The 13123-nt window shown below is 38.6% G+C and overlaps 1 protein-coding gene across 1 annotated transcript in view; it reads right to left on the bottom strand.

The window, feature by feature from the left end:
* GREB1L (GREB1 like retinoic acid receptor coactivator) overlaps positions 1-13123 on the bottom strand; it is a 344278-nt gene that overhangs the window by 118734 nt on the left and 212421 nt on the right. The window contains exons 4-5 of the mRNA XM_069099751.1: positions 6912-7071; positions 6321-6518 (exon numbers count right to left, since the gene is read on the bottom strand). Coding sequence (XP_068955852.1) covers positions 6321-6518; positions 6912-7068 — 355 coding nt within the window. The 5' untranslated portion in view covers positions 7069-7071. The remainder of the gene's footprint in view (positions 1-6320; positions 6519-6911; positions 7072-13123) is intronic.

Here is a 13123-nt window from a genome sequence, read left to right as displayed (position 1 = left end):
CAGGCATACACACACACACACACACACACACACATAACTATGCATACACACATATAGATATACATATACACATGCACACACGCACATACATACAAACACATGTGTGGTGCTGTATATAAGACACACACCTATTTATGCATATGCTGTATAGCACAGGCATACACTCACATACATTACACAAACACATGTGTATATATGCATACATACAAATATATACACATATGTAAGCATATATATGCATGCCATATAACACATATAGGTATATGCTGTGTAGCATAGGTATACATACACACGCACACATATGTGTACATGTACACATGAACACGTGCATGTGTATGTAGGCTGTACAGCTCTATAGGAACTACTTCATCTTTTGGTTAGCACATTCCAAAGATTTGTTGATCTGAAGATCACAGGATATAGAGCCAGAAGGACCTTGAGGTCATCCTGTTCAAACTTCCATGCCTCATTTTACATATGAGGAAACAGGCCAGGAGGGACCAAATGTCACACAAACATAGGTAGGACACAACAAATAAAAGTGTATACCTAATTGCTTTTAGAGCCAATACTAGATTTTGTCTGTAATACACAATTGGGCAGTGGGGTGGTAAAGGAAGTGAAGGGGAACAATTTTCTCTAAATAATTGCATGTTACCTGTACTAGAAAAAGGCCTGAAACTGTCAGTGAGCATAGTAAGCTACCGGAGACCCCTTCCACTGAGGATCTCCAGCACTGGCTCAGTGGTTACCCCAGATGCATGTGTTTCTACATACACACATACAGAGTAATTGGGGTTTGGGTATTGGGCAAAGACACTTCAAATGCTTACTTTTGGATCAGAAAAGCTTTGTTCGTTCCCCCCTCCCATAAAAAAATCCTTGTCTTCAGGAGATGGGAGGACACTTGATAGGAATCTACTATCCCTAGAAAGCATGGCTCTCCTTCCTCATGTCTAGGTCACCAAGGCAATCAGGTCGTGCTTCTCCACCATACAGAGCCATCTCCATCTCTCCCTCACTCCTAGCGCTGCTGCAAAACAAAGGGCTGTGTGGCTAGTCTCAAAACATGTCCGTCAAATGGAAGGCCACCTGGGCAGCCAGGCGGTGCAACAGATAAAGAGTTCTGGGCCTGGAGTCAGGAAGACCTCAGTTCAGACCTGATCTCAGACACTTACTAGCTGTATGACCCTGGACAGTCATAATTCATAAAAGTCGCTTAATTCTGCCTCAGTTTCTTCATCTGTAAAATGGGGATAATAATAGCAACCTGCCTCCCAGGTTGTTGAAGATCAAATGAAGTAACAATTGCAAAATGCTTAGCATAGGGCTTGGCACATATTAAGCACTATGTAAATATTGACCATTACTCCTATTAAGTAACTTTACAATGCAGCAGAAATGTCAGTATAACAATCAGCTAAGTATTATCAGCTGTTCCCTTTTACCTTTGCAACCTAATTGGGTCACCCAGGTTCCCATGGCAACTCAGGATGAAAAGGCCTACTCTATGCTACAGGAAGATCAGATGACAGAAACGGGCAAAATTAACCAGAGAGCTGTCATCAAACATCAGAAAGTCTATCACCATGTAAGAGAGAAGTAGATTTCATTGAGGAAGCCACCGAACGAAGACATTAAGACCTAGAAAGGCTGAATGACTTGCATCCTAGGTGAGACTTGAATTCAGGTCCTCCAACTCCAGAACTTCTGACTCTTTTCACTGTGACACATTTGTTTTTGCTTTGTTCTTGAAGGCAGACCAGGAGCAATGGGTAGAGGCGTTTCAAAGAGGCAAATTTTGGTCTGATACGAGTCTGTTTCCTAAAACTTAAGTGTTAGAATTCAGGGGTGGGGAACCTGTGGTCTCAAGGCCACACATGGACTAAAGTGGAACACATTGCTCCAGCTGATGGTGAGTTCCCCTCCAAGAGAGGTATTCAAGCATCACTAGATGGCCCCTAAGAACCCTGGTGGCTCTGAAACTCTGTGATTCTTAGAATGTTATAACTAAAAGATCCTCTTAGAAATCATCTAATCTAACCTCATTTTGGAGATGAACAAGTGAGGATACAACACCCGCCCTGGAGTCAGAAAGACTGGAATTCAAATCTGTCCTCAGATACTTATTAGCTGTGTGACCCTGGGTAAGTCACTTAACCCCGTTTGCCTTAGTTTCATCCTCTGTAAAACAAACTAGAGAAGGAAATGGCAAACCACTCTAATATTTTTGCCAAGAAAGTTCCAAATGGGACCATGGAGAGTTGGACACGACCGAAATGATTCAGCAACAACCTAAAATCTAGAAATCTGTCAAAGATCATAAAGTTATCTTATTCAGTTACAAAACTAAACCCAGTGTTTATGTCTTAGGCCTCTTAGTTTTCCCTTCACATTTCCTGACTTTCCTGCCTTTCCTGTTTCCCCACAGCTATCGTGTCCATGTGGCCTTGATTTTTCAGAGTTCTAATCTGAAGAAGGGAAGAGAAGGAAGAATAAACTCTTAGCAAGACTTTCAAAAGGAATAGTCTTTGTTAAACCATGTGTTCAGATTTTTGGCTGGGAAAATGTAGTCATCACACCTATAAATTTCTCTGTGTATCAAAATCACAGAAGACAAACTTGGCTCAAGAAAAAAGCAGGAGGAAAGGGTCTAAGTAAGCCTTACATCAGAGAAAATGTGCAATGAGCATCAGGGTCAAGGACAGCTGTGGAGTCAACAGAAGTGCCTAACCAGGCTTGTAGTTGTGGCAGGATGTAAGGTCCCGGCGGTCAATGAAATTTAGTCAATTTTATGATGTGATGTTGCTTTATTGAAATTTTGAACTCAACTTCCCACTTTAGGAATTTGCTTCCACGTGTCATGTGTACTTAGGATGTGAAAAAACTCACTCAAGAGGAAAATCATGATATAAAAGTTTCAAGAATAGTATGTTACAAGGTCACTGTTTTAAAGTGGAAGAACTATAGTATGTATGTTAGGTCTGGGAAGCTGAAACTGTTAGTCATCAGTCAAAATCTCAATAGCAGAAATATGAGGGCTTCTTAGATGCACAGCCCCTATGTGTTTTTCTGTACTAAGCATGCAAAAAGTAAACATCAAATGTTCAATTAAAAACCCAAATCTCAATATTTAAAAACCTGACTTACTGGCTTACACTACAAAAGCAGCAGCAACTCAGATATACATCTGAAATGGTCCCCCGAATGTGACCCTGTATAAAGAGGCTCACAAAAGATTCACTCTCCTGGTGAGAGGGCCCTAAGGAAACAATCTCAGCCTAGAATATTTGCAGTATACACACCATGTAAGAAGCTCACCACCTGCACACACAGATAACAGTTTCTTTTAAGTTAGCCCTGCTAACAAAATACTTTCATGAGAAGAACACTGAAAATCAGAAAGCAGCAGAAAACAAAAATACAGACCAGGAGAAATCTACATTTCTCACAGTCTCTCCCCGCCCCCCAAAAAATTTCTCTAAGTCAAAAGTAAAAGGGAGAGGGAGATAATAAATAGCTGTTAAGACCTTCATCTGCATTTCTTTGGGAAAACAATCAAGGATTTCACTTCACAGGGATGGATTTGCATCCTCCAATTATCTCCTACTGGAAACTTACTGAGTGAGCTAAAAGCAGGGAGGGGAAAGTTTACTAAAACAGCTCTAAACACAAACAAAAGTAATCAAAGCCAGTATTCCAAAGGCAAAGATTTTTCTTCCCTCCCCAAAGAAGGTATATAATCAATGGCCTCCCAGTGGGGTAGAAACCTGAGGTGGACCTGGAAATTTACATAAGATATTAGCAGCATAAATTTACATCTGAATAGTAGTTTCTCAGCAACTCATCAGGTGTTAAGTACCTGTTTATTTAATTGCCTCCAAAAATGATCTTTATGCCCTAGGTAAATAGATGGTTCCCCCTTAAAGCTAAGGTTCTTCTTAATCACTACTAGTCATTATAATAACCTTTTATTCATTGCTACTTTTAACTATCAAAATGACACTGCTATATGCTATATGCATAACATTTCTCTTCTGAAATAATTACAGAAAATTAGCAATATTGCAATGAGGGCATTCTAGCTTGGGCAAGCCTCAAACAAATGTCTCATTTAAAAGGTACAAAATTTACTTGTGAAACATTTTAAACCAGGAAAAGAATCTTAAACAAAGGGGTTTGTTGGTTCCCAGTGTGTGCCTGCAGGAAACCAAGTTGAAGACCAGAGTTTAAGGTGGCTCTCAGTTTGGATTCTGTGCTTGACTTTATTCTCAGGAAAACATTTTACCTAACACTTTCTCTCTCCTTATCAGTTAAGTAACTGTTGTTACCTTTACCTCTAGTTTCCCTGGGCAACTTCAAGGTAAGGCTATGCATAAAGATTTGTAGCCTATTCTACACAGATAATAATAATCAATTAACTATAATCCTAAACCTAATCAATAATACTTGGAAGTAGGACCAAAAGAAAAAACAGTCATTTCTAAGGGAGGACTGTTTAAGAGTACAGTAGTTCCATATCCTTGGGGTTACTGATTTACAATTACTAGTACCAGATTTTAATTATACATAAAATCTAAGAATTTAGTTATCCACTTTGAGGATTATCTAGGCCTCATCTTCCACCCGTCTTTTGGTTATTTTACTTCTTCACAACAAAGTGTCCAAGGAGGGACAGGATTAGCAGATAAAATTCCAATTATAATACAGGTCTAATTTTTCCAACCTTACTCATTAAAGTTCATCCCAACTGTTTTGCAGCACAAGCTCTCAAGGAAGGGTTCGAAGATATTTTTCCAGTGTTCATATTTTTATTTTGATGCACGCTTTGTCTTCTTATTAAAGTGTGACTCCAGAGGATAGAACAAGGTGGAAGCCACAGAAATTGGATTTTCTGCTTAGTATAAGGAAGAACTTAGTTACCAGTTGAGCTTTCTGAAAAGGGAACTAGCTGGTCCAAGAGGTAGTGACTTCTTTATTTTTGCAGGTGTTCACGAAGAGATTGATGATGTTTTGTTATCAAGAATTGTATGCAAAAAGTATATTTTCAGTAACCTCTAGTGAAAGATTGCAGTTTTGGGAGGTCCTGGGAACCTAACCCCCTATTTCCTATAGGTTCACTGTATCAAAATTCACTTTTTTGACTTTTGTGCCATTTTCTAGGAACATTACTCTGGCAAAAGTTGAGAACTGACTGTAGTAGTCACTTCTCTGGAGATCCTGAGTAGCCCTGGAAGGATGCTACACTAGTATTCTTTTTTTGTGGGGTGGACTGGAGACAACTTACTAAAGAACCAGTTCCTAATAAAACAGAATTCCTATGTGTAGTGTAAAGCTGTGGTGGCAAACTCAAAAAGAAACAGAAGCCACCAATCCATATTTAGTTTTAAAATATGTTATCTCTGTCTTATTTTATTTTTTACTTATTTTGTTAAAATATTTCCAATTACATTTTATTCTGGTTCCAGCACCGTTCAGAACTCACAAGTGTTGTGGGCTCACTGGTTGGGGGGTAGGTGTTGAAATTCTGGTACAAGAGTTTGGGGCAGACTCAAAAGACCTGGATTAATGGTTCTACTATTACCTATCCATAATCTCCTTGAGTTTCAGTTTCCTTAACTGTAAAATGGAGATATCATCTGCCTTACCAGCCTTCTCAAGGTTATTCTAAGCAGATGTTTATAAACTTTGAAATGATATATGTTGTTGTTCTTCAGTCTTTTTTTTTTCCTTCTGGAGGGGGGAAATGCAGGGCAGTTGAGGTTAAGTGACTTGCCCAAGTCACATGGCTACTAAGTGTTAAGTGTCTGAGGCCAAATTTGAACTCAGGTCCTTCTGACTCGAGGGCCAGTGCTCTATTCACTGCACCAGCTAGCTGCCCTGTTCTTTAGTCTTCTATGACTCTTTGTGACCCCATTTGGGATTTTCTTGGCAGAGATACTGGAGTGGTCTGTCATTTCCTTCTCCAGCTCATTTTACAGACTGAGGAACTGAGACAAACAAGGTTAAGTGATTTGCCCAAGGTCACACAACTAGTAAGTGTTTGAGGCCAGATATGAATTCAAAAAAGAGTAGTCTTTCTGACTCTACGCCCAGCACTCTATCCACTGTGCCACCTAGTTGCCCAGTAAAATGCTAATATAAATATGATCTATTACAATTGTTACTGTTGTTGCCATTTCTTTGGGCAGCATACTTTTAAAAATATATTTGCAAGTCAATCATTTATTTCCCATAAATTCCCAACAAATATCCATTATAATCAGAAGCTAGTAGTCTAACAGAAGAATCCAATAAAAGAGAAAGAAAATAAAACTTACCATCTGTAGTGCAAGAGCCTTCTGGGGCAGGCTTTTGTGAATAGGGAATTGGTGGGCTATTTGAATCTGACATTTCTTCATCTTCATCTTCATCTTCCATTTCATTAACAGGTGGGTTATTAGAAAAGTCCAGACTCCCATTCTGAGTGTAGCGGTGTACCAGTTCTTTATCCAGATCTTCTACTTTGGGTTTGACATCTGAGTAAGCAAACACACTGGAGATAACATCATGTTGGGACTCACTGAAAAAAGATGCCTTGAGTAAAAAAATCCCAGCAGAAAAATAAAATTACCAGGAAGATACGTCTCAGAGAAGTGAGACAAATTCAAATGATTGATTCAGAAACCTCCAACACTGGAACCCCTCTAAGTCTTTTAAGAGTAAGGAAGACTGAGGTGGCTAGGTGGTGCAGTGAGTAGAGTACCGGCCCTGGAGTCAGGAGGACCTGAGTTCAAATTCGGCCTCAGACACTTAACACAAAAACTAGCCGTGTGACCTTGGGAAAGTCACTTAACCCCAATTGGCCTTCAAAAAAAAAAAACCCAGAGTAAGGAAGACCACCATGTTGGTATCAAGTTTAGGGAGCTTACCTGCAGGAGAGAAGGGGTGCTGGTCAGGGTCCAAATAGAGTTGAGAAAAAATTGGCCTTGGTACAACACTACTACATCTCAGGGATGCTTCTATTGAATTGTGGAGCGCTTCTTCAAATCGGGCAGATTTCAGTTGCCCTGCATATGAATTCCCCATGATCTAAAATAGATAGACAAACAGATAGATAGAAGGAGGATATATAAAATGAAAGCATCAGGGAGAGATTATATATATATATTATATGAAAGTATCAGGGAGAGATTATATATATATATGTATATATAATATACATATATATTATATATGTATGTATATTCTATTTATACACACTCTCCTACAATTCCTTATTCACAAAACACTTATGTGGTTATATGACTAAATCTCGTATTCAGGGTTACTGTTTTTTAATTATTTGTCACAAATCTTCAGATTGTTGGCTCTTGGCAAACTTTATGCTGCTAGAAGAAGGCCCTCTCCATATGGAACCTCCAAAGGTTCTCACTTAATGAAGGACAATCAACCACCTGCTTATCCCACTCCCCTGCCCAGCTTCATGGACTATATAAACAAGGTAAGTGCTTGATATGCTTCCACAAGCATTGACTGGTCCCCATACCACTGTCACAGACTCATTAGAAGGGGAGCACAATAAATGATGATAACCTTTTCAGACACACAGCACCAATGAGCTTTTATTTGTTGGCTCTGAGAATGGATTATCTTTATGATTCACAAAGATACATCAAATGAACTAAATCTTTATAAGTACCAAATGCTACAAAAAACCTCTGCTACTTGTTAGGAAGCAGGTCCCAGGCACAAAGATGCATTTTCCAACTAGCACTGTATTCTGAGTTGTGTTAGCTTATAATATATACTCACATATTAAATGGAACCATGATCTCATCAATGCAGATGATCTCTCCAATAGTGCAAAACTCACTGTCATACCTCATGACCAAGTCACTTCAATTTCTGGTCATAAGTCTCTCTGATGACATCCTTCATACTGCTTTTCCTATGTGGTTCTTTGTTAGCAAATACACCAGGCTTGCCATACAGAGCCATAGTTAGGAATTTCTGAACTCAAAGCTAATTCATTGAGGAAAATGGCAACATGAAAGACATATATCCCTGAAGTCAGATGCAGCTATACTAGGAGAGAGAGCAAATGCTCATCACGGACATTGCAGTATGAGATGACCAATGATGGACAACTTACAATTACTGAATTACAGTAATTACAATTGCAATTACATCACAATTATTGAATAATAATAATAATAATAACAAACACATCCCTGTCTCTTGATGGGAACCAGTCTTTGTCTAGGTCGCTGGTCCAAAGATGTCTTTGCCAGTTATTTATATCTATAGCCACTTAATACAGGTCCTGGCACCCTGGAAGCCAGAGAAAGAGACAGAAAAAGAGCTAAGACATACAGGCAAGAGGTGAACCAACAGAGAGCAGTGTTAATAAAATCCAGAAAAGAGAGAACATATTCAAGTAAAATGGGTTGTAAATGCTGCAGAGAGGTGTTATAGGTCAAAGGCAGAGCTTAATCCCAAGATTGGGATTCTGGGAACTGGAAGGACCTTAGCAAACCTGCCTGAGAACAAATCAAGGAAAGGCTTAGTAAAAAGAGTGGGCTAGACTCAGTTATGAGACTAGATTTAAGTCCGAGCTCTGCCATTTACTAGCCAGATGACACTGGACAATTAACTGAGCTTTCCTGAGCCTCAGTTTCCTCTCTTATCAAAAAGGGATAATAATGAGGTTTATATGAAGCACAAGTTAGATAATGTAGGGAAAAATTGCCATATAAGTGTGATAAATATAGATTTCTGATAGGATAATAGAAGGATCACAGGCCTGGTTTCTTAAAGTTGCCCTAAAAATAGTAATAGAAAAAAACTGCTAAAAATTCCCAGAAGAAAAAACTCACTAAGAAAACAATAAGAAGCTAAAGAGCACCAATACAACAGAAGCAAAAAAAAAAACCTATGAAAAAATACAATGAACAAATTATGGAAAAACAGAAATGATCTCATTTCTAAAATTAGGAGGTATTCTACATTGCCTTTCCAAGTCCAAACTAATGATCCTATGAAAAGCTAAAGAAAAAAGGAACACTGAAACAATATTCGAAGTAGTTTCAAAAACAATTTTAAAAAATCACATGATAGTTACTGAAAATTACAGACATGCTAAACAGGGGAAGAACTAAAATAAAAGGGAAAAAAATCATGAGAGAGTTTAAGAGAAGAAACAAACAGCTTTTAAAAACTGCAGGCCTGATTAGCTAAGTACTGAGATGGTTAACAACAGTAAGTTGGCAGCTAGAGAGAAGAAATTTTGGCTACAGCAACTCATCAATAAAAAAATTTATATTGAAATATGGTTATAGTACTAGATACAAAAAACACCTGACTAAAAATAGCACCTATTAGAATCTTTTAGCCTTTCTTCATATTTTCTATTGCAATTATATCATTCAGTAATTTGACCTAGTGTATGGTATTATAACTTTAAAAAAATAGCATCTGTGCATGGTACCGTGCCTGATACATAGTAGGCATTTGATAAATTCTGATTTAATGAATGAATAATTATCAGACAATCCAATTCAATAAATATTTATTGAAACATCTACTGTGTCCAAGGCACTATGCTAGCTTCTGGGAATACAAAGATAAAGATGAAATAGTCCCTTTCTGCAAAGAGCATACATTATTGACATTTTCATTGATAGCTGACATTTTTAATTCTTTGTATTCTTTATGACTGTTAAGTTTTCATCCCTCAAATTTTTTAAAATCTACATCTAGTTTCCTCTCTAATTCGTCCTGACTCTAAAGCTGGCCACATTACCTCTCCAGCACTTATAATTCTTGCCATGTAATTGTTTATAATAATATTTGCCCCTGAAAACAACTATCCCATCATTTGTCAAATATGTTATGGGTTGGTGTTACATCCTACATATATTGATGGTAAAGTATTACTTTCTCCCCCTCCGCCCTCTATACAAATTATGGCATGAATTATCCTTTTTTTTTTTAAGCAATTGGGGTTAAGTAACTTGCTCAAGGTTACATGGCCAGTTATTTCTGGGTGTGGTGCTAGATATGTGAGCCCGGATTCGATCCCAGGTCATCCCAAGTCTGGGGCCGGTGCTTTTACTCAGTGCGCTACCTGGCCACCCCAAATTATAATACTTTGAAACACAAAACTGAGTAGTAACATTATCACTGACGCCTGGGGCAGAAGAGAAGCAGGTGAACTAGGCATTAGGAAATAGAGTAGAGAAGAGACCAGGTAAATTGGGAAGATAGAGGACCCATCTATACCTTTCAAAAAGAAAGGACTAATTCCCCCAATTCTTCTTGGCCCCATCTATCAAATGTCTTGCTATCAGAAAGTGTAGTAGGCACTTACTCAATACCAAGATGTGACAACGTTGCAACCATCCACACTGTACTTGCAAGATTGTGTATGAATGCTAAAAAAAAACCTCTCCAGTTGTGTAACAGTAGTAATAACAATCAAGTGAGAATAGGTTTGGCATTAGGGATGCAAACACCTAGTTTCAAGTGCTGACACATAATAGCTGTGTGACCCCAAGAAAGGCACTTCATCTCTAAGTCCCCTAGGCAAATCTCTGTCAAAAATTGCTGAGCACATGGCTGACCTACATTGGCAGAAGGAATATCCTCAGTGAATGTTACCTATCACTATAAAATCATAGGTTTAGCAATAATCATTACCATAATAAGAACAATGATCAGTGAGTTAGTCAATAAACTTTCTTTTGAGAGAATTCTTCCCAGGAAACTTCTATAGGAAATACCAGGAGAGCCTGTCATGCCACAGAAATGTTGAAGGGTCTGGCAGGCAGCTGACAGTACTCTCTGAATTGTCCTGCTCCCCCCACTTTTATAACTCCATTAGTTCTCAAGTAAAGAGATAGCGAACAGCTCACACTAATCAAGAAGACTGAGGATCAATAAAGGTATTCAAAGAAAACCTGATTTCAAATCCTGCCTCAGTTACTAGCTGTGGGAAGGACCCTGGATAAGCCATTTACCTTCCCTGTGCTTCAGCATCTTCATTTGTAAAATGGGGATAATACTAGCGCCTACCTTTCTGGGTTCCTGAGAAGCTCAAATGGAAAAACAAACAAACAAACCCACATGCAAAAGTGCCTTGCAAACTTTAAAGCATCATATAAAGGCTAGCTATTATTATGAAGATACAAAGTGTTGTAAAAACCTAGTCTCATACCTTCTCAGACAAAGTAAAGAGTCGTAAAACTGGCCTCAGGCACAGACCCGCTCACCAAACTGGCTATCCACTCAAGCAAAGGACTCACTTGGCTAGTTCATGCTAGTTCACAAAGATGAACCTCATTAAAAAAAGATGTTCATTTAATGCAGTATACTTTCATGAGGGAGTACTTAAAATCCCATCCAATATCATTCTATGAGACTAGTAATGTAGGCAAGCCCACAGCAAGTGACCTCTTTTGCCTTGATTCTCAAAATGAGTCAAGCACTAAGTGCCTCTCAGCATTATATTTGTGTGAGCTGGAATTGGTATCTGGCTGAAAGTCAACTTGAACAAAACTAAACAGATGCTAACAGATGAGAAAAATATTTTAGGCAGCAAAAACAAAATATAGTAAGGCAAAAATATCTGTGAAGTCCACTGCAAAAACAGGCCTGTGTAACACTGGGGGGAGTTCTAAGTCTCCATTACTTTGCAGTCTGTTTTACATAAGGGACTATGAAGGGTAAGGGGCATGCCTACTTTTATTTCCTTTGCACAGCATCAGATACTTACAGATTCCCAATAAATGTTTTCAGCTAAAAATGATACTACTAAAACAGAGGGGGCACCTCACCACCATGGAATTATTATGTGCACCCAGATAATGAGTGGATCCAAACGTAGTTCTTCAAAAAAGTACCTGTCACCTCAGTAAGTCAAATGAAGTCCAAACAACCAACCATTACACACTCAGTTCACCCTTTTTGGAGAGAAAGGACAGTGGAGAAAATTAAAGCAGACCTCTGCCACTTGCCAAAGCTTCTATCAACTTTTCTCAGTATCAGCTTTTCTTTCCGGGGTGTGTAAGGGAAATAGCATAGGAATGGGTCATATTTCAGTCTGTAGTGTTGGTACTGTTGTTTAGTCATTTCAGTTGTATCTAACTCCTCATGACTCCATTCCAGGTTTCTTGGCAAAGATACTGGAGTGGTTTGCCATTTTTAGCTCATTTTTCAGATGAGGAACTGAGGCAAACAGGGTTCAGTGACTTGTCCAGGGTCACAAAGCTAGTAAGCATCTGCAGCTGGATTTGAACTCAGATCTTTGACTCCTGGCCTAGGACTTTATCCACTGCAGCACCCAGTTGCCCTATAGTGTTTGTACCTGTACGTAAAGGTGTAAATGTGTGGAGCTGTAATGTTTTCATCTACATAGTAAGCAGAAATGAGAATAATATTCTGACTGGTAATATTTATATCCATACATGAAGCTGTCCATACTGGGAATCATTATTTCTCTAAGTATATATACGTAGACATGGAGACTTCATTCACTAGCAACATATTTATTGTGTATCTCCTATATAGGTGCATGGAAAACTTTAGCAATCTCAATGATTTTCTCTTCGTCTAAAAACCAAGAATTTTCCCACCAAAAATATCAGATTAGGTAAACCGTCCATATTTTTATTTTAAGTAAGTACTCAGCACTCACACCAAGTTGTGCTCTGCCTAAAATGCTTGCCCTTTCCATTTCAGCAGCTACAACCACTTAATTAAGGAAGAGGACAAATGAAGGGGGAAAGAAAAGAGGAGACAGAAGATCTCTTTCTTTACACACTCACTACATAAGCCTCCCATGCTAACCAGGCTCTTGAAATTGTTCTTTCCAACACAGAGGACAAATAGTGTCTATAAAAACAAAATACAATGGACCTATCAGGTATGAACAAGTACATTTAAGAATACTACTGAATTATTTAAACAAAGACTCTTGGTGGCAGAGAGTTTTTGTAATTGCTTTGTCCCTGTCAATATACCGCAGCTGTAGGACAAGGGGGAAAACAGAAAGCTCTAGATCAGGACAGGTGGCTAATAGGCACAAAGCTAGATAAGCATGAAACTAGACTACAAAAAACAAAATCGCACTCCAAAAACTGAA

Source organism: Petaurus breviceps, unplaced genomic scaffold (genome assembly GCF_028583685.1).
Source record: "Petaurus breviceps papuanus isolate PSGF00001 unplaced genomic scaffold, PetGlider_PUasm1.0 38, whole genome shotgun sequence".
NCBI classification, from domain to species: Eukaryota; Metazoa; Chordata; class Mammalia; order Diprotodontia; family Petauridae; genus Petaurus; species Petaurus breviceps.
Note: the sequence above shows the minus strand (reverse complement) of the source record. Positions and strands in the feature narration are given on the sequence as shown.